The 25007-nt window shown below is 51.5% G+C and overlaps 1 protein-coding gene across 1 annotated transcript in view; it reads right to left on the bottom strand.

Annotated features, from left to right (window-relative positions):
• The window catches only part of nphp3 (nephronophthisis 3), an 85545-nt gene that overhangs the window by 22066 nt on the left and 38472 nt on the right, over positions 1 to 25007 (bottom strand). Inside the window, exons 13-19 of the mRNA XM_078426544.1 lie at positions 22861 to 22958; positions 20060 to 20162; positions 17333 to 17415; positions 16134 to 16272; positions 14231 to 14395; positions 12766 to 12866; positions 11523 to 11645 (exon numbers count right to left, since the gene is read on the bottom strand). Of these exons, the coding sequence (XP_078282670.1) occupies positions 11523 to 11645; positions 12766 to 12866; positions 14231 to 14395; positions 16134 to 16272; positions 17333 to 17415; positions 20060 to 20162; positions 22861 to 22958 (812 nt within the window). The remainder of the gene's footprint in view (positions 1 to 11522; positions 11646 to 12765; positions 12867 to 14230; positions 14396 to 16133; positions 16273 to 17332; positions 17416 to 20059; positions 20163 to 22860; positions 22959 to 25007) is intronic.

Raw genomic sequence — 25007 nt, 5'->3', positions numbered from 1 at the left:
TGCTACTCAGCTTGCTCCAGTGCTCACCACAATATTCAACCTCTCCTTGGCAAAGTCCATGGTCCCTGCATGCTTCAAAAGATCCATCATTGTACCGGTGCCAAAGAATGCCTCTCCAGCGTGTTTAAATGACTACCGACCGGTGGCCCTCACCTCGGTTGTCATGAAATGCTTGGAGAGGCTAGTCAAGAAGCACATCTGCGCCCTCCTTCCTCGCAACATGGACCCACTACAGTTCGCATACCGTCCGAACAGGTCCACGGATGATGCGGTCTCCCAGGTTCTACACACCGCTCTCTCTCATCTGGACAGCCAGGGGGGCTATGTGAGGATGCTGTTCATTGACTTTAGTTCAGCATTCAACACAATAGTCCCCAGCAGACTGGTTGAGAAGCTGCTGGAACTGGGGCTTAGCACCCCTCTGTGTGCCTGGGTCCTGGACTTTCTCACTGCCAGGCCCCAAGTGGTCAGGATGGGGGAACACACATCTAGCTCCCTCACCCTGAACATAGGATCCCCCCAGGGCTGCGTCCTTAGCCCCCTACTGTACTCCCTGTACACACATGACTGTAGGGCCAGGTTCAGCTCAAACTCCATCATCAAGTTTGCTGATGACACTGTGGTGGTGGGCCGGATCTCCAACAACGATGAGAAGGCCTACCGGGAGGAGGTGGCTGATCTGGCACTCTGGTGTCAGGACAATAGCCTCCTCTTGAATGTCACTAAAACAAAGGAGCTGATTGTGGACTTCAGAAGGGCTGAACATCCAAGGACGTACACGCCACTCGAGATAAATGGGTCTATTGTGGATAGGGTGAGCAGCTTCAAATACTTGGGAGTCCGCATCGCAGAGGATCTGACGTGGGCAACGCACATTGCCGCACTGGTGGGTAAGGCTAAGCAGCGCCTTTACCACCTTAGACAACTGAGGAAATTCAGAGTGTCGCTGAGGATCCTTCATTGCTTTTACTCTGGGGCTGTAGAGAGCATCCTATCCGGCAACATTACAGTCTGGTTTGGGAACAGCTCTGCCCAGGACAGGATGGCCCTGCAGAGAGTAGTGCGTTCGGCAGAACGCACCATGGGAACTACACTCGTCCCCCTGCAGGACCTATACATCAGGAGGTGCAGATCCAGAGCAAGCAAGATCATGAGGGACCCCTGCCACCCCAGTAACGGACTGTTCCAGATGCTACGGTCAGGCAAACGCCTCCGCTGTCACGCTGTGAAAACGGAGAGGATGAGACGGAGCTTCTTCCCACAGGCCATCAGGACTGTCAACTTTGATAACCCCAGAGACTAAATTTTTGTCGACACTTTTTGTGCTATGTTTAGTAACTTATTAACTTTATTTATATGCTGTAACTGTAATTATTTTTGTGCACAACCCGCAGGCATTGCCACTTTCATTTCACTGCACATCGAGTATGTGTATGTGACAAATAAATTTGACTTGACTTGACTTGACTTGACCAGGACTGGTTGATCCGGGTCCAAATGGGCAGGTTTGAGCCGGGACACCGAGACGAGTTCACTCTTGCCGCCCATGTCTAAGGTGAAAGTAGCCGTTCCCTTACGTAAAACCCGGAACGGCCCTTGATAGACCCTCTGCAACGGGGCGCGATGGGCATCTTTACGCAGAAAAACAAACTCACAGTCCTTCAGGGAAGACGGTTCATGTACCATGGGACAACCATGACGTGAAGTCGGCACTGGAGCCAGGGAGCCCACCCGTTCCCGGAGAGATGCTAACGCTGATGGGACTGTAGGGAGCAGGGCTGAAGGGTCCGGAAACAGATCTCCGGGTACTCGAAGTGTCGAGCCATATACTAGCTCTGCGGACGACGCACCGAGATCTGGCTTAGGAGCAGTCCGGATGCCCAAAAGAACCCAAGGGAGTTGGTCTACCCAGTCCGGGCCTTCAAGCCTTGCACTGAGGGACGCCTTAAGTTGGCGGTGGAACCTTTCTACGAGTCCATTTGCCTGGGGGTGATATGCAGTTGTGGGTTGTAACTTGGACCCGTACAGTTCCGCCAGCGCGGCCCAGAGGGACGAAGTGAACTGTGGCCCTCTGTCAGTTGTAATAACTGCCGGGACCCCGAAACGAGCTACCCAATGAAGGGCCAAAGTCCTAGCACAAGACGCTGACGAGATATCAAACAATGGGAAAGCCTCTGGCCACCGAGTGAACCGATCCACCACCGTGAGGAGGTGGGTGTAGCCCCGGGAGGAAGGCAAAGGCCCGACCAAATCTACGTGGATGTGGAAAAAACGAAAAGCCGGGACCTCGAAATCCTGTACGGGGGGCTGGACGTGGCGCGGGACTTTAGCGGTCTGACAGGGCACGCAGGAACGTGCCCACCCCGCTACCTGTTTCCGCAGGCCATGCCAGACAAACCTCGCTGCTACCAAGGCAGAGGTGGAGCGGATGGACGGGTGCGCCAGCCCATGAATGGCATCGAAAACCCGGCGCTGAAGGGAGGGCGGTACTACCGGCCTGGGACGAGGAAGAGAAACATCGCACCAGACTTTCGTGCCCTCCGACCCACAAGCTACCTGGGCCAACTTCAATCCCGAAGTGGTGGACTGGTAAGCCGAAACGGTATCCGCTAGGAGCTGTGCCTCCGCGAGCTCCTGGGGATCCACTTCGCAGTCCACCGCCGAAATAGGGGGAAAAGCAGGTCTAGACAGGGCGTCAGCAACGGCATTAAGCTTACCCGCGATATGACGGACATCTGTGGTAAATTCGGAGATAGCAGTCAGGTGCCGCTGCTGGCGGGCCGACCATGGGTCAGACAATTTCAAAAAAGCAAATGTTAATGGCTTGTGGTCCGTAAATACCACGAATGGGCGGCCCTCGAGGAAGTACCTGAAATGACGAACAGCTAAATAGAGAGCTAGAAGCTCTCGGTCAAATGCGCTATATTTCAGCTCGGCCGAATTTAGTTGCCGGCTGAAAAACGCTAAAGGCTGCCAACGGCCACCGACCTGCTGCTCCAGAACCCCACCCACCGCCACGTCAGAGGCGTCAACCGTCAGGGCCGTGGGGGCGGAGGGGCTCGGATGGACCAACATGGTGGCGTCTGCCAAGGCTGCCTTAGCTGCCGTAAAAGCCGACTCTGCGGTCGGGGACCACAACAACTCTACCGGATTCCCTGCAAGGCATTGGAAAAGCGGGCGCAGGACTCGCGCCGCTGCCGGAACGAATCTATGGTAGAAATTAACCATGCCTACGAACTCCTGCAGCCCTTTTACTGTGGTGGGCCTGGGAAAAGCCCGGATAGCTTCCACCTTCTCGGGCAAAGGGGCGGCGCCGGCAGGAGTAATTCTGTGCCCTAGAAAATCGAGAGCAGGAAGGCCGAATTGACATTTGGAGGGTTGGATAATGAGCCCGTGGTCTTGGAGCCGCTGGAACACGGTCCGCAAATGGGCCTGGTGTTCCTGCACTGAGGGGCTGGCTACCAGGATGTCGTCTAAATAAATAAACAAAAAGGGTAAACCCCGGCCCACGCGGTCCATCAGTCGCTGGAAAGCCTGTGCCGCGTTCTTTAAACCGAAAGGCATACGCAACCATTCAAACAACCCGAACGGAGTAATAGTTGCCGTTTTTTGTATGTCCTCCGGTCGCACCGGAATCTGATGGTATCCTCGCACCAAATCGATTTTGGAAAACACCACCGCTCCTTCCAGCCCAGATGAAAAGTCCTGTAGGTGCGGTATGGGGTAGCGATCAGCCGTGGTGACAGCATTGAGACGCCGATAATCGCCACATGGCCTCCACCCCCCAGATGCCTTGGAGACCATGTGTAACGGCGAGGCCCACGGGCTATCAGACTGACGGACAATTCCCATTTCCTCCATCTTCCTGAACTCCGCCCTTGCCACCACCAGTTTGTCTGGCGGTAGTCTCCTGGCCTGAGCGAAAACGGGAGGGCCTTCGGTGCGGATGTGATGGACCACACCGTGCTTAGGCGAAGGTGCGTCAAAACGTTGGACGAGCAGCTCTGGGAACTCTGCCAGAATCGCAGCATACGAGTCGGGGGCCGCGACGACGGCCTGGACAGTAGGGCTGGGCGAGGAGGCGATTGTCGGAGCGACGTGCTCATCTTCGGCGGAGGGTCGGAGGTCGTTACCGCGGACATCAGGAACCAGTGAAAAAGCCCAGAGAAAATCTGCGCCCAGGATCGCTTGTTTGACGTCGGCTATGATGAATGGCCATTCGTACGTGCGGAGGCCTAACACAAGGGACATCTTCCGTGTACCGAAAGTGCGAATTGGGCTGCCATTAACCGCGATGAGGGTGGGACCTGTCTTACCCGATCTGGTTTCGAGGTCGGTCGGCGGCACTATGCTGACGATGGCTCCCGTGTCTACCAAAAATTCTGTGTCCGTGAATCGATCATGGACATAGAGGCGCCGGTTCTGGCCAATCGTAACTGCCCCTATGTACGATCGGCCGAGGCATTTCCCGCGAAGGTACAAGGCAAACGACAGTTGCGGGATTCGTTACCCCATCGTAGGTGATAATAGCACCAGCCGCGCTTGTGCGGATCTTTTTGGCGGGCTTTCGGAGAATTGGCGGGAGACGTGGCGCCATCTTGCCGTCGCTGTGGCGTGGTCACCGATGTCGAGACTTTGTTGATTGAACCACTTGCCTTGTTTTTTGCCGCTATGAGCGCGTCCGCTTTCGCTGCATATGCTTCGGGGTCCTTAAAAGAACAATCCGTAAGCAGCAGTCGGACATCCTCGGGAAGTTTCTCGCGGAATGCCTGTTCAAACATCGGGCAATCCGTATGCTCACCGGCTAGCATCATCATTTCGGCCATGAGGACGGAAGGCAGTTGGTCTCCAAGATCCGGTAGGTGCAGAAGTTTTGCCGCACCACCATGCTTATTCAACCCGAAGGTTCGCAGTAATACCTTCTTCATGGCCTCGTACTTGTCTTCCGCAGGTGAATTTACGATGAACCGCATCACGCGCTTGGTTGTGTCCGGCGATAGAGCGCTGACGAGGTAGAAGTACTTCGTGGACTCGTCCGACACCTTCTTTATATGGAATTGAGCCTCGACGTGGATAAACCAAGCTTGCGGTGCGTACGTCCAAAATAACGGAAGATGAACGCCTGCCGCGCTTGACTCCGGTGTGCCCTGCTCGGTCATCGTCAACGAGGCGTCGGGTTCCTGCTCAGTCGGTGATCGTCCAGATCACGTCGGGGTCACCAATATGGCGAGTCCGAAACTTGTTGGTTGTAGACGAAGTTTATTGCAGCCGCAATACACGAATACAGAGTTAAACAACAAGGTACAGGACAACCAATACAAACTTACTGTCTTCCTTGAAGACTTCGCCGAACTGACTAAATCGGGCGCCAAACGCGCACATGACATCGCTGGCCAATCAGCGATGTCGTTCCCTGGACCAATCCCCATGGTCGCGTTCCCACGTGACCCCGCTGGCCAATCCGAGGGTTCGACGACCTGGACCATTCTCTATGGTCGCTACAATACCAAGTATACAAACCCAAGCTAATTAACCTACAAACCTGGGAGTGCGGGAGGAAACCGAGGATCTCGGTGAAAACCCACGCAGGTCACGGGGAGAACGTACAAACCCCGTACAGACAGCACCCGTAGTCGGGATCAAACCTGGGTCTCTGGCGCTGTGAGGCAGCAACGCTAAGTTGTAAGGCAGCAACTCTACCGCTGCGCCATCGTGCCACCCGTCTTTAGACTTCAGAGAGTCAAGAATCAAGAGTGTTTTATTGTCACGTGCCCCTGATAGAACATGACATTTTGCCTTGCTGTAGCACAACACAAGATGGAAACATAGTACACAAGGTTTAAGATTCAAGATCAATTTATTGTTACGTATACCAATTAAGGTACAGTGAAATTTGAGTTGCCTTACAGCCATCTATGTACTAAAACTCTCGTTTGTTTGTTTGTTTGTTCCTGAACTACAGCCAAAACGGTTCACGATAGCGCGACAATTGTAGTCCCACCTTACTCACCGTCGTCCCTTTGGTGCTAATGGAACAAGTTTCATTGAAATCGGTGTTATATGTTTAAAGCTATTCACATTTTAAAGTTTAAATCTATCTCCTCGGGAGGGAGGGGGGAGGGAGGATAAGGGGGGTTGAGGGGGGTGGAGGGGGGAGGAGGGGAAGGAGGGAGGGGGAGGAGGGAAGGGAGGAGGGAAGGGAGGAAGGGGATGGGGGGATGGGGGGAGGGGGAGGAGGGAGTGGTGGAGGGAAAGGAGAGGGGAGGGGGAGATGGGAGGGGGAGGGAGGAGGAGGAGAGGGTTCTGCACCAATGTAGGAGAGGTTTGGGCCCAATGGGTCCACTTGGTCGAGTACTAGCTAAAAAGGAGCAAGACACACAGCCACATCAAATAAAATTTAACATAGACATCCACCACAGCCTTGGATTTTCCCAAACCATCTGCCAATGGATCAAGGACTTCCTGACCAACCGCCCCCAGACCGTCAAAATAGGCCCTCACCTCTCCTCCACCATTACACTGAGCACCGGCTCACCACAGGGCTGTGTGTTGAGCCCCATCCTTTACTCCCTCTACACTCACGACTGCGCCCCCACCCATCCCACCAACACCATCATCAAGTTCGCGGATGACACGACTGTGGTTGGACTCATCTCAGAAGGAGATGAGACAGCCTATAGGGATGAAATCCAAAGGCTGGCAGCATGGTGTTCAGTGAACAATCTGGTCCTGAACTCCTCCAAAACAAAGGAACTTATAATTGACTTTAGAAAAACCAGTGGAGATTACGACCCACTCTACATCAATGGGGTCTGTGTGGAAAGGGTACCAGCTTTCAGGTTCCTGGGTACGCACATCGCAGAGGATCTTACCTGGTCTACCAACACCATCACCACAGTAAAGAAGGCACAGCAGAGACTCCACTTCCTGAGGATCCTCAGGAAAACCAACCTGCAGGAGAAGCTCATGTTGTCCTTCTATCGCTGCTCCATCGAGAGTGTGCTGGCATACTGTATAACCACATGGTATGCCAGCTGCTCAGAAAAGGACAGGAAGGCCCTTCAGAGGGTCATCACGACGGCCCAGAAGATCATCGGCTGCTCACTGCCCTCCCTGGAGCACCTGTTCAGACTACGCTGCCTCAGTAGAGCAGGCAAAATAATAAAAGATCCATCCCACCCCGGCCACCGTCTGTTTGTTCATCTGCCCTCTGGTCGACGTTTCAGGTCGATCAAATCCCGAACAAACAGACTTAAGAACAGTTTTTACCCCAGGGCCATACGAGAACTGAACTCTACCTTTGCACTAGGCAACACCGTTAAAAAATCTTGTACTTAATATAATTGTATTTAATTGTATTTATGTATTTATTTGTTTTTGCATTTATTGCATATATGTTTGTACGCACCGTCAGGATTGGCTATTTTTTAATTTCGTTGTACTCGTTGCAATGACAATAAATGAATATTATTATTATATTATTCCACATTCGTCACTGTGATGGAAGGTAATAAAGTTCAATCACCTTCCTCTGTAAACCATATAATAAATAAGGAAACAAGCGCTCAGTGTGTACACACACGTGTATGATACAGGCCCTTGAGCCCTGCCCATCCCTGCCAACCAAGGTCCAAGCTAGAAAGGACACAAGGTGGCGCCACCAGCACTGGCTGTCTCGCCAACCTGTTGTTATTTTAAGTACGTGTTAAAGAGAATGTTTTAGTGTTCCTAGGTTTGTTTTATGTGCAGGGTAAGGGGGGAAACTTTATTTCAATCTCTCACTTCGACAGAGATGTGATGTTTCTCTGTGTCGTATCTCCGTCCCCACTGCGGCCTAACATCGAGGAGTTGGCGGCCTTTCCTGGAGACCGGCCCGGCGCTTCGTGCCGCGGGCGTGGCGGGGACTTTAACATCGCTGAGCTTGCGATCCTTTGCCGGGGATCGACTTTGGAGAGCTCCAGCCGCAGGGCCTGTGGACTTTAACGCCGTGAAACCCGCGGTCTCTGGTGAGAAGAGGCCGACTCGGGAGCTCCGTGGCGCGGAGAGAGTTTCAACCGCCCCTACACGGGAGTTTCAACCGCCCCGACGCGAGGGCCTCGGACAGTCGGCAGCGGCCACTGCGGACGGTTCAACAGCCCCGACCGCGGGAGAACAACGAGGAAGATGATTGAACTTTATTACCTTCCATCACAGTGAGGAATGTGGAATCCGCTATGGTTGATGTTTATGTTGAATGTTACTTTATGTGGCTGTGTGTCTTATTGCTTTCACTTAGTATGGCTGTATGGTAACTCAAATGTCACTGCACCTTAACTGGTACATGTGACAATAAACTGCTCTTGAAACCCTGAACCTTAAAGTGTGGGTCTTGGGACTTTTAGACGACAGACTTTAGAGAAACAGCGCTGAAAGCGGCCCTTCGGCCCACAGAGTCCCTGCTGACCAGCGATCACCCCCTACTACAGCACCATCCTGTACACTAGGGACGATTTACAAAAGCCCACACACCTGCGTCTTTGGAGTGCGGGAGGAAACTGGAGATCCCGGAGAGAACCCACGTGGTCACGGAGAGAACGTACAAACTCCGCACAGACAGCGCCCAGGGATGGGATGGAACTCGGGTCTCCGGCTCTGTGAGGCAGCAACTCTACCGCCAGGGGGAGTAGAGCCGCTGCCTCACGGCGCCAGAGACCCGGGTTCCACCCTGACTACGGGGGCTGTCTGCACAGAGTTTGTACGTTCTCCCCGTGACCGCGTTACCAGGTGACCACATTAACATGCGTCATGGAGTCATACAGCATGGAAGCAGGTCCCACACCGCACAAGGTGCCCCACCTACATTAGTCCCACCTGACCACATTGGCCCATATCCATAGAAACATCGACAATAGGTGCAAGAGGAGGCCATTTGGCCCTTCGAGCCAGCACCACCATTCATTGTGATCATGGCTGATCGTCCACAATCAGTAACCCGTGCCTGCCTTCTCCCCATATCCCTTGATTCCACTAGCCCCTAGAGCTCTATCTAACTCTCTTTTAAATTCATCCAGTGAATTGGCCTCCACTGCCCTCTGTGGCAGAGAATTCCACACATTCACAACCATCTGGATGAAAAAGTATTTTCTCACCTCAGTTTTAAATGACCTCCCCTTCATTCTAAGACTGTGGCCTCTGGTTCTGGACTCCCCAAACATTAGGAACATTTTTCCTGCATCTAGCTTGTCCAGTCCTTTTATAATTTCATACGTCTCTATAAGATCCCCTCTCATCCTTCTAAACTCCAGTGAATACAAGCCCAGTCTTTCCAATCTTTCCTCATATGACAGTCCCGCCATCCCGGGGATTAACCTGGTGAACCTACACTGCACTGCCTCAATAGTAAGGACGTCCTTCCTCAAATTAGGAGACCAAAACTGCACATACTCCAGATGTGGTCTCACCAAGGCCCTGTACAACTGCAGAAGGACCTCTTTACTCCTGTACTCAAATCAGTCCTTCAACACAAAGCCCAGGCCAACCAAGAAGCCCCACCTACACAAGTCCCACCTGGCCACATTGGCCCATATCTCCCCTGACATGCACTGTTCTAATAGTGGTTACATTGGTTTGCCAATGTCCAATATCCATGTACCTGTCCAAATGCATTTTAAATGCTGTCATCCTACTTGCCTCAACTACCTCCTCCAGCAGCTCGTTCCATACAACCACCACCCTCTGTATGGAGAACGTTACCTCTAATCCTCATGCACTGAAGAAGCCTTTAGTTTTAGTTTAGTTTAGGTTAGTTTAGAGATATAGCGCAGAAACAGGCCCTTCGACCCACCGGGTCCTCGCCGACCAACGATCCCTGCATACTAACACTATCCTACACACACTGGGAACAATTTATTTTTACATTTACCAAGCCAATTAACCTACAAACCTGTACGTCTTTGGAGTGTGGGAGGAAACCGAAGATCTCGGAGAAAACCCACGCAGGTCACAGGGAGAACGTACAAACTCCATATAGACAGCACCCGTAGTCAGGATGGAACCCGGGTCTCCGGCGCTGCATTTGCTGTAAGGCAGCAACTCTACCGCTGCGCCACCGTGCCGCCCAGGGTCCCGACCCAAAGTGTCACCTATCCTTATTCTTTAGAGATGTTGCCTGTCCCACTGAGTTACTCCCACATTTTGTACCTTTTTCTCCAACACAGAACGTTGCCCCTCAGTCCCATCTTCATAAGTTCATGTCAAAGTAGCAGAATTAGGCCATTTGGCCCATCAAATCTACTCCACCATTCTACTTCACCATGAAAGGCTGTGGTTGTGGAGAGGATGTTTCCAGTAGTGGGAGAGTCTAGGACCAGAGGGCACAGCCTCTGAATTAAAGGACGTTCCTTTAGGAAGGAGATGAGGAGAAATTTCTTTAGTCAGAGGGTGGTGAATCTGTGGGATTCTTTGCCACAGACGGCTGTGGAGGCCAAGTCAGTGGATATTTTTAAGGCAGAGATAGATAGATTCTTGATTACTACCGGTGCCAGGGGTTATGGGGAGAAGGCAGGAGAATGGGGTTAGGAGGGAGAGATAGATCAGCCGTGATTGAACGGAGGAGTAGGTTTAATGGGCCGAATGGCCTAATTCTACTCGTATCTCTTATGAAACGCGGGAAAATGGGACTAGTGTAGATGGGACATATTGATTGATGTGGGCATGTTCGGCTGAAGGGCCTGTTTCCACACTGTATCACTCTATGAGTATGAGCCATTCAGTATTGATATAGTATCTACTGTATCCACTGTTCCAGGTGTCAACTTCTCTACATCGGCGAGACCAAGCGCAGGCTCAGCGATCGTTTCACTGAACACCTCCGCTCAGTCTGTCTCAACCTACCTGATCTCCCGGTGGCTCAGCATTTCAACTCCCCCTCCCATTCCCAGTCTGACCTTTCTGTCCTGGGCCTCCTCCATTGTCAGAGTGAGGCCCAGCGCAAATTGGAGGAACAGCACCTCATATTTCGCTTGGGCAGCTTACACCCCAGCGGTATGAACATTGACTTCTCTAACTTCAGATAGTCCCTGCTTTCCCTCTCTCTCCATCCCCTCCCCCTTCTCAGTTCTCGCACTAGTCTTCCTGTCTCCGACTACATCCTATCTTTGTCCCGCCCCCTCCCAAGTCTGAAGAAGGGTCTCGACCTGAAACGTCACCTATTCATTCTCTCCACAGATGCTGCCTGACCCCCTGAGTTACTCCAGCACTCTGTGAAACGTCACCTATCCATGTTGTCCACAGATGCTGCCTGACCCGCTGAGTTACTCCAGCACTCTGTGAAACGTCACCTATCCATGTTCTCCACAGATGCTGCCTGACTCGCTGAGTTACTCCAGCACTCTGTGAAACGTCACCTATCCATGTTGTCCACAGATGCTGCCTGAGCCGCTGAGTTACTCCGGCACTCTGTGTTGAGATGGCACCCGTGTGTCTCTGTGAAAGCCGTATCGGGTGTGTGTAACGGCTGGGGGGTGAGCAGTCCAGCAGCCTACCTCTTGTACAGGTTCTGCGACACAAAGAGGTTGAGTAGACAGCTGTGCAGCTTGGTCTTGTCCCCCTGCTGCTGGAACAGCCAGGGCAGCTCGTCCACTCCCCGCCACGTCACCCTGCCCTGACTGCAGAACAAACACAGCGGTAATCACCCACCAACAGCAATAAACCCACTTGGTAAACAAAAACGGCACACAAACAAAACCAAACCAACACAGAACAGGCTGGAACCATCGGTCACGGTTCAGAGAAGATTGACGAGGATGTTGCCAGGACCAGAGGGTGTGAGCTACAGGGAGAGGTTGAGTAGGCTGGGTCTCTATTCCATGGAGCGCGGGAGGATGAGGGGAGATCTTATAGAGGTGTACAAAATCATGAGAGGAATAGATCGGGTAGATGCACAGAGTCTCTTGCCCAGAGTTGGGGAATCGAGGACCAGAGGGCATAGGTTCAAGGTGAAGGGGAAAAGATTTAATAGGAAACTGAGAGGTAACCTTTTCACACAGAGGGTGGTGGGTGTATGGAACAAGCTGCCAGAGGAGGTAGTTGAGGCCGGGACTATCCCATCGTTTAAGAAACAGTTGAACAGGTACATGGATAGGACAGGTTTGGAGGGTTATGGACCAAGGGCAGGCAGGTGGGACTGGTGAAGCTGGGAGATGTTGGCCGGTGTGGGCGAGTTGGGCCGAAGGGCCTGTTTCTACACTGTATCAATCTATCGCTAATGGAACGAGATACCTGAGGAGGTTGCGGCAGGTAATATAACAACATTTAAAAGGCAACTAAAAGGCATCCTTTCACCAACTAGAGAGCAGCAAAAAGCTGGAGTAACTCAGCGGGTCAGGCAGCATCTGTGGAGAACATGGATAGGTGACGTTTCACAGAGTGCTGGAGTAACTCAGCGGGTCAGGCAGCATCTGTGGAGAACATGGATAGGTGACGTTTCACAGAGTGCTGGAGTAACTCAGCGGGTCAGGCAGCATCTGTGGAGAACATGGATAGGTGACGTTTCGGGTCTGACTGATTTTAGGGGGGGGGAGCAGAAAGCTGTAGGGGGGAGAGGCAGAACAAACTGTGGCAGGTAACAGGTAGATACAGGGGAAGGTGTTTTTGATCAGCAGGTGTTTGGGACAAAGTGCAGAGATCAGGAGAATGAGTCGAACTAAAATGGATATGAACTAAATTTATATGAATGGCCTGTGTTACCAGAATAAAGTTTAACAAAGAAAACAGGACCATAGATACCTCATTTGATGCGAAAAATACTGCACGAGTTTTTCTCTGTAAACTGTAACAGAATCCTGGCCTTTATTCTCCATGTATTGTAACCGCACTGCATCCAAAGCCTTCAACCAAACAACACGATCGTAAATGGTCAACAACCATGGCGAGACATGATAGTGGCATTGAAGGTACGATATAGGAGGTACGACAGAGATACGACGAAGGCAGATACAACAGAGGAGATACGACATAGAAACATAGAAAATAGGTGCTGGAGGAGGCCATTCGGCCCTTCGAGCCAGCGTCGCCATTCACTGTGATCATGGCTGATCATCCACAATCAGTAACCCGTGCCTGCCTTCTCCCCAGATCCCTTGATTCCACTAGCCCCTAGAGCTCTATCTAACTCTCTTTTAAATTCATCCAGTGAATTGGCCTCCACTGCCTTCTGTGAAAAAACTTTTTCACCCAGAGTTGTGAATCTGTGGAATTCTCAGCCACAGAAGGCAGTGGAGGCCAATTCACAGGATGTTTTCAAGAGAGTTAGATTTAGCTCTTCTGGCTAACGAAATCAAGGGATATGGGGAGAAAGCAGGAACGGGGTACTGATTCTGAATTATCAGGGCGAGCCAGTGGATGTGGTGTATCTGGACCTTCAGAAAGCCTTTGACAAGGTCCCACACAGGAGATTAGTGGGTAAAATTAGAGCACATGGTATTGGGGCTAGGGTATTGACATGGATAGAGAAATTGGTTGGCAGACAGGATTGGGACTGTCATATGTTGAAAGACTGGAGCGACTGGACTTGTATTCGCTGGAATTTAGAAGGATGAGAGGGGATCTTATAGAAACATATAAAATTATTAAGGGATTAGACACGCTAGAGGCAGGAAACATGTTCCCAATGTTGGGGGAGTCCAGAACCAGGGGCAACAGTTTAAGAATAAGGGGTAGGCCATTTAGAACGGAGATGAGGAAAAACTTTTTCACCCAGAAAGTTGTGAATCTGTGGAATTCTCTGCCTCAGAAGGCAGTGGAGGCCGATTCACTGGATACTTTCAAAAGAGAGTTAGATAGAGCTCTTAGGGCTAGCGGAATCAAGGAGTATGGGGAGAAGGCAAGAACGGGGTACTGATTATGGATGATCAGCCACGATCACAATGAATGGCAGTGCTGGCTTGAAGGGCCGAATGGCCTACTCCTGCACCCATTGCCTATTTATCTGTGTATCTATGTATCACATTGAATGGCGGTGCTGGCTCGAAGGGCCGAATGGCCTACTCCTGCACCTATTGCCTATGTATCTGTGTATCTATGTATCACATTGAATGGCGGTGCTGGCCTGAAGGGCCGAATGGCCTCCTCCTGCACCTATTGTCTACGTTTCTATGAATGCAAAGTGCCGGAGTGGCAGAAGGCCAGGCAGCATCTCTGGAAGACGTGGGCATATATTGAATGCCAATGTAAAGCAGGTGATGTCACCCACCTGCAGGTGCTGGAAGTTGAGCAGGCCACAGCTCTGTGTCAGCACGCACGTGGTCTGCAGGCTGTGGAGAAGTGTGGACAAGGCAGGCCAGTGAAGCTCAGGGCATATCTGCAGCAGCTCACCCTCACTCACGCCATTGTGGCTCACATAGATCAGGCACAGCACCTGCCAACAGCAAAAACAGATGTCAACACTCACTGCCACACACCAGTGCGAAGCACATCCTTCCTAGGACGGACCTTAAGCATTCGCAAGGTACAACCTCAGTCTCCTCTCCAACCAGACCCGCTCCTCAACACTCAACATCATCGGTGGTCACTGGAGGCGAGTGTGACTGTCCTCTCCATAGGGTGGGACCCCTGTGCGTGACTTTGTTTAACGTGGGGAGACTGGTGCACAGACAGCCACCACACGGTCCTTGACAGATCTGGGTCAGGATCCAGTGGCGTGGAGTCCAAGACGACCGGGGACCCTTTTCTGCTGCAGCCTTCATCCATCCACATTCCCAGCCGTTGTGACGCTCCACTAAAGTCAGCCGCCATCATCCTCCCTCCCTCCGCCTGTTCCACCGTTGAGGTCTTGGTTGGATCGCTCTTTGTCAGGGACCTCCCTCCCCCTCGACCTTACCCCCATGGGTGACCCTACCAGGGGTGTAGCTCCAGACGGCATCGCTCTCAGGGTCTCAGGACCACACGAGCTTCTCCACCACCACAAGGTGACAATCCACGGAGAAGGGAGGACTATCATTGCCGACTTCTACGTTATACCCTTCATCCTGTGTCTGTACACTGAGGAGGGCTCGATTGTACTGGGCTGGTCCTCCTTGCCTGCATTTGGCCAACAGCCCACCAAACCCTTCATGCCCATATACAGTCTCTTATGTGTGGGAAAGAAAACTGCAGATGCTGGTTTAAATCGAAGGTAGACACAGAGTGCTGGAGTAACTCAGCGGGTCAGGCAGCATCTGTGGATAACATGGATAGGTGACGTTTCACAGAGTGCTGGAGTAACTCAGCGGGTCAGGCAGCATCTCTGGAGAGAAGGAATGGGTGACGTTTCGGGTCGAGACACTTCTTCAGACTGATGTCAGGGGAGGGGGCAGGACAAAGATAGGATGTAGTCGGAGACAGGAAGACTGGTGGGAGAATTGGGAAGGGGGAGGGGATAGAGAGGGGAAGTAGGGACTGTCTGAAGTTAGAGAAGTCAATGTTTATACCGCTGGGGTGTAAACTACCCAAGCAAAATATGAGGTGCTGTTCCTCCAATTTGCGCTGGGCCTCACTCTGACAATGGAGGAGGCCCAGGACAGAAAGGTCAGATTGGGAGTAGGAGGGGGAGTTGAAGTGCTGAGCCACCGGGAGATCAGGTTGGTTAAGGCGGACTGAGCGAAGGTGTTGAGCGAAACGATCACCAAGCCTGCGCTTGGTCTCGCCGATGTAGAGAAATTGACATCTAGAACAGCGGATACAATAGATGAGGTTGGAGGAGGTGCAGGTGAACCTCTGTCTCACCTGGAAAGACTGTTTAGGTCCTAAATATCTACCGATGCCTTAAATATCTCCACTGACTTGGCCTCCACAGCCATCTGTGGCAAAGAATCCCACAGATTCACCACCCTCTGACTAAAGAAATTCCTCCTCATCTCCATCCTAAAGGAACGTCCTTTAATTCTGAGGCTGTGCCCTCTGGTCCTAGACTCTCCCACTAGCGGAAACATCCTCTCCACATCCACTCCATCCAAGCTTCTCATGTGCTGTCTCACTGTCTCCACTACTCATTCACTGCTGTACGTGTCTGATTGTGCTAATATACAGTGAGGTTGTTACTGAACTGTAAACTCATCATGTCTTGGCTGACGAGTGTACGTTGATATCTGTGAGTGAACGGCAACACTTGTCCTCACCTCCTGCATCAGTTGTCTGTCCCCGTCATTGTGCAGTGAGTGCTGTACAGACTGGAGCACCAGCCTGTACAATGATACAGTGTCCTGACATTCAAAGCACTGCTGGAGAATACCGTCCACATCGCCAAGCCCTTTCACACTAAACAAAGGCAAGGATCATCACGTTAGCATTTAGGCATTTTAATACACTGAGCTAGTCGTACATTTTAATCAAATGAAACATAAATTCCTGTGCATCAGTGATAGGTAAGGTTGCCAACTGTCCCGTATTAGCCGGAACATCCTGTATTTTGGGTTAAATTGGTTTGTCCCGTACGGGACCGCCCTTGTCCCGTATTAGGCCCGGGGGGCGCTGTGGGCCCTGATGATGTCGGCCCGGACACTGTAGGCCCGGACAGTGTAGGCCCGGACACTGTAGGCCCGGACACTGTAGGCCCGGACAGTGTAGGCCCGGACACTGTAGGCCCGGACAGTGTAGGCCCGGACACTGTAGGCCCGGACAGTGTAGGCCCGGACAGTGTAGGCCCGGACAGTGTAGGCCCGGACAGTGTAGGCCCGGACACTGTAGGACCGGACACGTGCTCCTGGCTGTGCGCCCGGACGCTGTAGGTCCAGACACTGTACACCCGGACAGTGTAGGCCTGGACAGTGTAAGCCCAGACACTGTAGGCCCGGACAAGTATGGATGGATATGGACCAAGCGCAGGCAGGTGGGACATTGTTGGCTGGTGAGGGCAAGATGGGCCGAAGGGCCTGTTACCACACTGTTTTACTCTATGACTCTATCTATGACTCGAGTGGAAACATGCTCGCCACATCCACTCTATCTAAGACTTTCACTATTCAATAAGTTTCAAAGAGGTCCCCCCCATCCTTCTAAACTCCAGCGAGGGTAGTTGAGGCTGGGACTATCCCATTGTTTAAGAAACAGTTGGACAGGTACATGGATAGGACAGGTTTGGAGGGATATGGACCAAGCGGAGGCAGGTAGGACTAGTATAGCTGGGACATGTTGGCCGATGAGGGCGAGTTGGGCCGATGGGCCTGTTTCCACACTGTATCACTCTACTATGAGTACAGGCCCAGTGCCGTCAAATGCTCATCATATGTTAACCCGTTGATCCCTGGGATCGTTCTGGTGATCCTCCTGTGGACCGTCTCCAGCGCCGGCATATCGTGTGTGTGAGAGTGGCACTCACCACGTCAGCATCTTGGCCAGCAGGGTGACGTACAGGGCATTGCACGTGGTCGCAGATCTACAATGCTTCTCCAGCCTCTTCTCCTGCAGGCACACAAACAACAAAGATCATCGCAACAACAATGTCACCTCCCCCTCCTTTAGGGGTTGCCAACTACGTCACTCCCAAATACGGGACAAGGTGACGTCACCGCCCCGCGCCCCACGCGAATTCACCCAGCCAGCGGCCACGTGCTCCCGCTCCACCAATGTCGGCCGCCCGGGCCGTGAGGCGGGTTGATACGCAACCTCCATTAGGTGGTGCTCGGGCCACCGGACCTACACTGTCCGGACCTACAGTGCCCGGCCTACACTGTCCGGGCCTACACTGCCTGGGTCTACACTGTCCGGGCCTACACTGCCCGGGCCTACACTGCCCGGGCCTACACTGTCCGGGCCTACACTGCCCGGGTCTACACTGTCCGGGCCTACACTGCCCGGGCCTACACTGTCCGGGCCTACACTGTCCGGGTCTACACTGCCAGGGCCTACAGCGCCCCCCGGACCTACAGTGTCTGGGCCTACACTGTCCGGAAGGGAGGCACAGATTTTAACCAGCACCTGTAGTTTTTTTCCTACTACAGTGTCCGGGCCTACAGCGCCCCCTGGGCCTAATACGGGACAAGGGCGGTCCTGTACAGGACAAGCCAATTTAGCCCAAAATACGGGATGTCCCGGCTAATACGGGACGGTTGGCAACCCTGCTCTCCTCATACCATACCATGGAACCCTCGAAAGATTTTTTAGTTTAGTTTAGAGATACAGCGCGGAAACAGGGCCTTCGGCCCACCGGGTCCGCGCCGACCAGCGATCCCCGCACACTAACACGATCCCGCACCCACTAGGGACAATTTACACACAAACCAAGCCAATTAACCTACAAACCTGCACGTCTTTGGAGTGCGGGAGGAAACCGAAGATCTCGGAGAAAACCCACGCAGGTCACGGGGAGAACGTACAAACTCCGTACAGACGGCACCCGTAGTCAGGATCGAACCCGGGTCTCCGGTGCTGTAAACACTGTAAGGCAGCAACTCTACCGCTGCGCCACCGTGACCGCCCATGGAAATGGGCCCTTCAGCCCACCGAGACCACGCCAGCCATCTATCTCTCGGTACATTTAGGCTTTAGAGATACAGCGCGGGAACAGGCCCTTCGGCCCACCTAGTTCCTGCCGACCAGTGATCCCCGCACACTAGGGATCACTACCATGATTACTTCAGACTTTACTTTTAGCCTTTAGAGAGCAGCGCACAAACTGGCCCTTCGGCCGACCAGCGATCAGCCCATACACGAGCATTATCCTACACACTCGGGACCATTTTACCCAAGCTACTTAACCTACAAACCTGCACGCCTTTGGAGTGTGGGAGGAAACCGAAGATCTGGGAGAAAACCCACGCAGGTCACGGGGAGAACGTACAAACTCCGTACAGACGGCCCTGAACCCAGGTCTCTGGCGCTGTGATGCAGCAACTCTTCCGCTGCCCCACCGTGCTACTTCAGCAACAGACTGGTCCCACCAAGATGCAGCACAGAACAAACGCCACAGGAGATCCTTCTTCCCTGTGGCTATCAAACTGTACAACTCCTCCCCCTTCTGTCGTGGGGTAGACTGAGACTGACTCCTCTCACCCACATCTCCCCAATCTTTGCACACCTCCAATCCTTTTCACTCGTCACTTTAACTTCATGTTTCATGTATCCTGTTGTGTTTGATGACTGTTGGCAGATCAATTTCCCTCCTGGGATAAATAATATTCTATCGCATCGTATCGTATAAATGATGTATTATCCCTCTTGCTCATTCACTTACCCACAAACATAGAAACATAGACAATAGGTGCAGGAGGTGGCCATTCAGACCTTCCAGCCAGCACCGCCATTCATTGTGATCATGGCTGATCATTCTCAATCAGTAACCCGTGCCTGCCTTCTCCCCAGATCCCTTGATTCTACTAGCCCCTAGAGCTCTATCTAACTCTCTTTTAAATTCATCCAGTGAATTGGCCTCCACTGCCCTCTGTGGCAGAGAATTCCACAAATTCACAACTCTCGGTGAAAAAGATTTCTTCTCCTCAGTCCGAAATGGCCTCCCCTTTATTCTTAGACTGACCCCTGGTTCTGGACTCCCCCAACATTGGGAACATTTTTCCTGCATCTAGCCTGTCCAATCCTTTAAGAATTTTATATGTTTCTATAAGATCCCCTCTCATCCTTCTAAAATTCCAACAAATACAAGCCCAGTCGACCCATTCTTTCATCGTATGTCAGTCCCACCATCCCGGGAATTAACCTGGTCAACCTACGCTGCACGCCCTCAATAGCAAGTATATCCTTCCTCAAATATGTAGACCAAAACTGCACACAGTACTCCAGGTGTGGTCTCACTAGGGCCCTGTACAACGGCAGAAGGACCTCTTTGCTCCTATACTCAACTCCTCTTGTTATGAAGGCCAACATGCCATGAGCTTTCTTCACTGGCTGCTGTACCTGCATGCTTCCTTTCAGTGAATGATGCACTAGGACGCCCAGATCTCGTTGTACGTCCCCTTTTCCTAAGTTGACACCATTCAGATAATAACCTGGTGAACCTACGCTGCACTCCCTCGATATCAAGAATGCCCTTCCTGTTTACATTGGGTAAGAGGTCACGTGCACATCCTAGTGTCTACGGCCGTGTACAAACCTGCTCACGGGTGATCTTCACATCAGCGTGGCGGCACTCTGCCGTGATCAGAGCGACGATGTCCTTCAGGCTCAGTGGGTCGAGGTGAAGTGTCGGCCACAACCTACAGTCACACAAACCTGATTCACCAACTCAACATAGAAACAGGACAACATAAACAATAGGTGCAGGAGGAGGTTAATGCATTCAAGAGAGAGCTAGATAGAGCTCTTAAGGATAGGGGGTATGGGGAGAAAGCAGGAACGGGGTACTGAATGAGAATGATCAGCCACGATCACATTGAATGGCGGTGCTGGCTCGAAGGGCCGAATGGCCTCCTCCTGCACCTATTGTCCATTGTCATTCGGCCCTTCGAGCCAGCACCGCCATTCATTGTGATCACGGCTGATCATCCACAATCAGTAACCCGTGCCTGCCTTCTCCCCATATCCCTTGATTCCACTAGCCCCTAGAGCTCTATCTAACCCTCTCTTAAATTCAACCAGTGAATCGGCCTCCACTGCCCTCTGTGGCAGAGAATTCCACAAATTCACAACCGTCTGGGTGAAAAAGCACCAAATATCACCATTAACCACACGAACGGATGATGAATGAATGAACGATTGATGAATGAATACTTGATTGTCACATGTGGCAAGTCACAATGATATTCTTTGCTTGGATACACATGGTGTGCAAATAGTCACCACCTAAAGGGCACTGACAAGTGGGATTCTTTGCCTCAGAAGGATGTGTGGGCCAAGTCAGTGGATATATTTAAGGCAGAGATAGATAGATTCTTCATTGGCATGGGCATCAGTTTCGTTCGTCAGCACTGGGCCTGTATTCGCTGGAATTTAGAAGAATGAGAGGGAACCTCATTGAAATGTACAGAATAGTGAGCGGCTCTGTCCTCTTGTACTCGAGTATGATTGTGCCCATGTAGAGCAAGGTTTTAACTGAAGATGGACACAAAGTACTGGAGTAACTCAGCGGGTCAGGCAGCATCTGTGGAGAACATGGACAGGTGACGTTCCACAGAGTGCTGGAGTAACTCAGCGGGTCAGGCAGCATCTGTGGAGAACATGGACAGGTGACGTTCCACAGAGTACTGGAGTAACTCAGCGGGTCAGGCAGCATCTGTGGAGAACATGGACAGGTGACGTTCCACAGAGTGCTGGAGTAACTCAGCGGGTCAGGCAGCATCTGTGGAGAACATGGACAGGTGACGTTCCACAGAGCGCTGGAGTAACTCAGCGGGTCAGGCAGCATCTGTGGAGAACATGGACAGGTGACGTTCCACAGAGTGCTGGAGTAACTCAGCGGGTCAGGCAGCATCTGTGGAGAACATGGACAGGTGACGTTCCACAGAGTACTGGAGTAACTCAGCGGGTCAGGCAGCATCTGTGGAGAGAAGGAATGGGTGACGTTTCGGGTCGAGACCCTTCTTCAGATTGAAAGTCAGGGGAGTGGGAAATGAGAGATATAGACGGTGATGAGGAGAGATAAAGAACAATGAATGAAAGGTATGCAAAAATATCAATAATCACTGCTTTTACTGAACTGTGCACAGGATAGGAATTTCACTGTACCTCGGTTCATGCAACAATAAAGTACAATTGAATAATAATTGGCAAAGACACAATTAAAATGTAGCGTTGAGGTTAAATAGATTGAGCATAGTAAAGGAAAAAAACTGTAGATGCTGGTTAAAATCGAAGGTAGACACAAAATGCTGGAGTAACTCAGCGGGTCAGGCAGCGTCTCTGGAGAGAAGGAATGGGTGATGTTTCGGGTCGAGACCCTTCTTCAGACTTCGTGGGAAAAAACTGCAGATGCTGGTTTAGTGGGAAAAACTGCAGATGCTGGTTTAATGGGAAAAAACTGCAGATGCTGGTGACAAATAGATTGAGGAGAATTTTTATTGGTAGTAGGGGATAGAGTTTTTACAGGAAACAGGGTGGGAGGAAATGTAGTGAAGGTAGCTATGGGAGTCAGTAGGTTTATAGTAGATGTCGGTCATTAGTCTGTCTCCTGTGATGGAGATGGTGAGATCCAGAAACGGTAGGGAGATGTCAGAGATGGTCCAAGGATATTTAAGAGCAGGATGGAAATTAGTGGTGACATTTATGAAGTCAGTGCTTTACAGGATTTAGGATGGGAACAAGTTTTTACAGGAAACAGGGTGAAGTCAGTCTGAAGAAGGGTCTCGACCCGAAACGTCACCCATTACTTCTGTCCAGAGATGCTGTCTGACCCGCTGAGTTACTCCAGCACTCTGTGAAACGTCACCTATCCCTGTTCTCCACAGATGCTGTCTGACCCGCTGAGTTACTCCAGCACTCTGTGAAACGTCACCTATCCATGTTCTCCAGAGATGCTGCCTGACCCGCTGAGTTACTCCAGCACTCTGTGAAACGTCACCTATCCATGTTCTCCAGAGATGCTGTCTGACCCGCTGAGTTACTCCAGCACTCTGTGAAACGTCACCTATCCATGTTCTCCAGAGATGCTGTCTGACCCGCTGAGTTACTCCAGCACTCTGTGAAACGTCACCTATCCATGTTCTCCACAGATGCTGCCTGACCCGCTGAGTTACTCCAGCACTCTGTGAAACGTCACCTATCCCTGTTCTCCACAGATGCTGCCTGACCCGCTGAGTTACTCCAGCACTCTGTGAAATGTCACCCATCCATGTTCTCCACAGATGCTGCCTGACCTGCTGAGTTACTCCAGCACTGTGTGTCTACCTTCGTGACAATTAGATTGAGCATTGTAAGGCTCAATATATAAAGATTGTGAAAAAGTATTAGGTTACCGACCTCCATGCTTGCGGGCAGGTCTCCACATTGACAGACACGATGACCCTGACGTTGACAGGGAGCGGGTCGATTAGCCACTTCATGTGCCGTTCAGCTTGCTGAAAGCAGATCCAAACACACTTTGTACAACAGAGGCACTGCTTCACAACATACACTGACCAGCCAAAACATTGTGACCACCTGCTTAATATGCTGTTGGTCTTCCGTGTGCAGCCCCATACACAGCAGGGTGCGATGCACCTCGTATTGTGACACATTCCTCCCGTGACCACCATTAACATTTTCTGTGACTTGTGCCACAGTCGACCTTCTGTCGGTTCGGACCAGACGGGATAGCCTTCGTTGCCCTCGCGCATCGACGAGACTTGGGCGCCCAACACCCTGCCTGTCGCCGGTTTGTGGTTTGTCCCTCCTCGGACCACTGTCGGTCAGTACTCACCACTGCTGACCGGGAGCACCCCACAAGCCTTGCCGTTTCAGAGATGCTCTGACCCAGTCGTCTGGCCAGAACAATTTGGCCCTTGTCAAAGTCGCTCAGGTCTTTACTCCTGCCCATTTCTCCTGCATCCAACACATCAACTTCAAGAACTGACTGTTCACTTGCTGCCTAATATATCCCACCCCTTGACAGGTGCCATTGTAACAAGATAATCAATGTTATTCACTTCGCCTGTCAGTGGTCATAATGTTTTGGCTGATCGGTGGCCCAGGTGTATAAAACCATGAGAGGAATAGATCGGGTAGATGTACAGAGTCTCTTGCCCAGAGTAGGGGAATCGAGGACCAGAGGACACAGGTTCAAGGTGAAGGGGAGATTTAATAGGAACCCGAGGGGTAACTTTTTTACACAGAGGGTGGTGGGTGTATGGAACGAGCTGCCAGAGGAGGTAGTTGAGGCTGGGACTATCCCGACGTTTAAGAAACAGTTGGACAGGTACATGGATAGGACAGGTTTGAAGGGGTATGGACCAAGCGCAGGCAGGTGGGACTAGTGTAGCTGGGACATTGTTGGCTGGTGTGGGCGAGTTGGGCCAAAGGGCCTGTTTCCACACTGTATCACTCTATGACTCTACGACATCGTGCATGGTGACAGGGTCCCGTGACCAGGAACCCACCCGGAGAGAAACATAGAAAACAGGTGCAGGTTGAGGCCATTCGGCCCCTCGAGCTAGCACCGACATTCAATATGATCATGGCTGATCATCCACAATCAGTACCCCGTTCCTGCTTTCTCCCCATACCCGTTGATTCCGTTAGCCCGAAGAGCTAAATCTAACTCTCTCTTGAACACATCCAGTGAATCGACCTCCAATGCCCTCTGTGGCAGAGAATTCCACAGATTCACAACTCTCTGGGTGGAAAAGGTTTTTCCTCATCACAGACCTAAATGGCTGGCCCCTTATTCTTAAACTTTTAGTAACACTTAGTTTTGGCAAGTTGTGTAGGAAAATAACTGCAGATGCTGGTACAAATCGAAGGTATCACAAAATGCTGGTGTAACTCAGCAGGTCAGGCAGCATCTAGGAGAGAAGGAATGGGATACGTTTCGGGTCGAGACTCTTCTTCAGACTGAAGAAGGGTCTCGACCTGCAACGTCACCCATTCCCTCTCTCCAAGGTGCTGCCTGACGAGCTGAGTTACTCCAGCATTTTGTGAAACCTTAGTTTTGGCAATGTAGTTTATGAATTAATTTCATGGTGAGAGTGTTTTTATTGAGAAAGATGATATCTCAACAGTGAAGGAAATAGTTGCTTCACACATTCGTCAGAGCGTCTGGCACAGAAGAGGTGAGTAGCATTGACACCATCCAGTTCAGGACAATTTCACCAGTAACCATCCAATGATTTTCAGAGTTGTGAAATTGGCTCATTTATTGCCCAATAAACCTTCTGTGCAATGTGCATTCCCATAATTAACACCATAAGTAAACCTTGTGAATAAACTGATCAATGTTAAAGACTGCAATAAACGTTTTAGTTTAGTTTAGAAATAGAGCGCCAAACAGGCCCTTCAGCCCATCGACCAATGGCATGTTGGGCTTCATAACAAGAGGAGTTGAGTATAGGAGCAAAGAGGTCCTTCTGCAGTTGTACAGGGCCCTAGTGAGACCGCACCTGGAGTACTGTGTGCAGGAGTAGGCCATTCGG

The sequence above is a fragment of the Rhinoraja longicauda genome, chromosome 2 (assembly GCF_053455715.1).
Source record: "Rhinoraja longicauda isolate Sanriku21f chromosome 2, sRhiLon1.1, whole genome shotgun sequence".
NCBI lineage: Eukaryota > Metazoa > Chordata > Chondrichthyes > Rajiformes > Arhynchobatidae > Rhinoraja > Rhinoraja longicauda.
The sequence above is the reverse complement of the archived record's forward strand: the minus strand, read 5'-3'. Positions and strand labels throughout refer to the sequence as shown.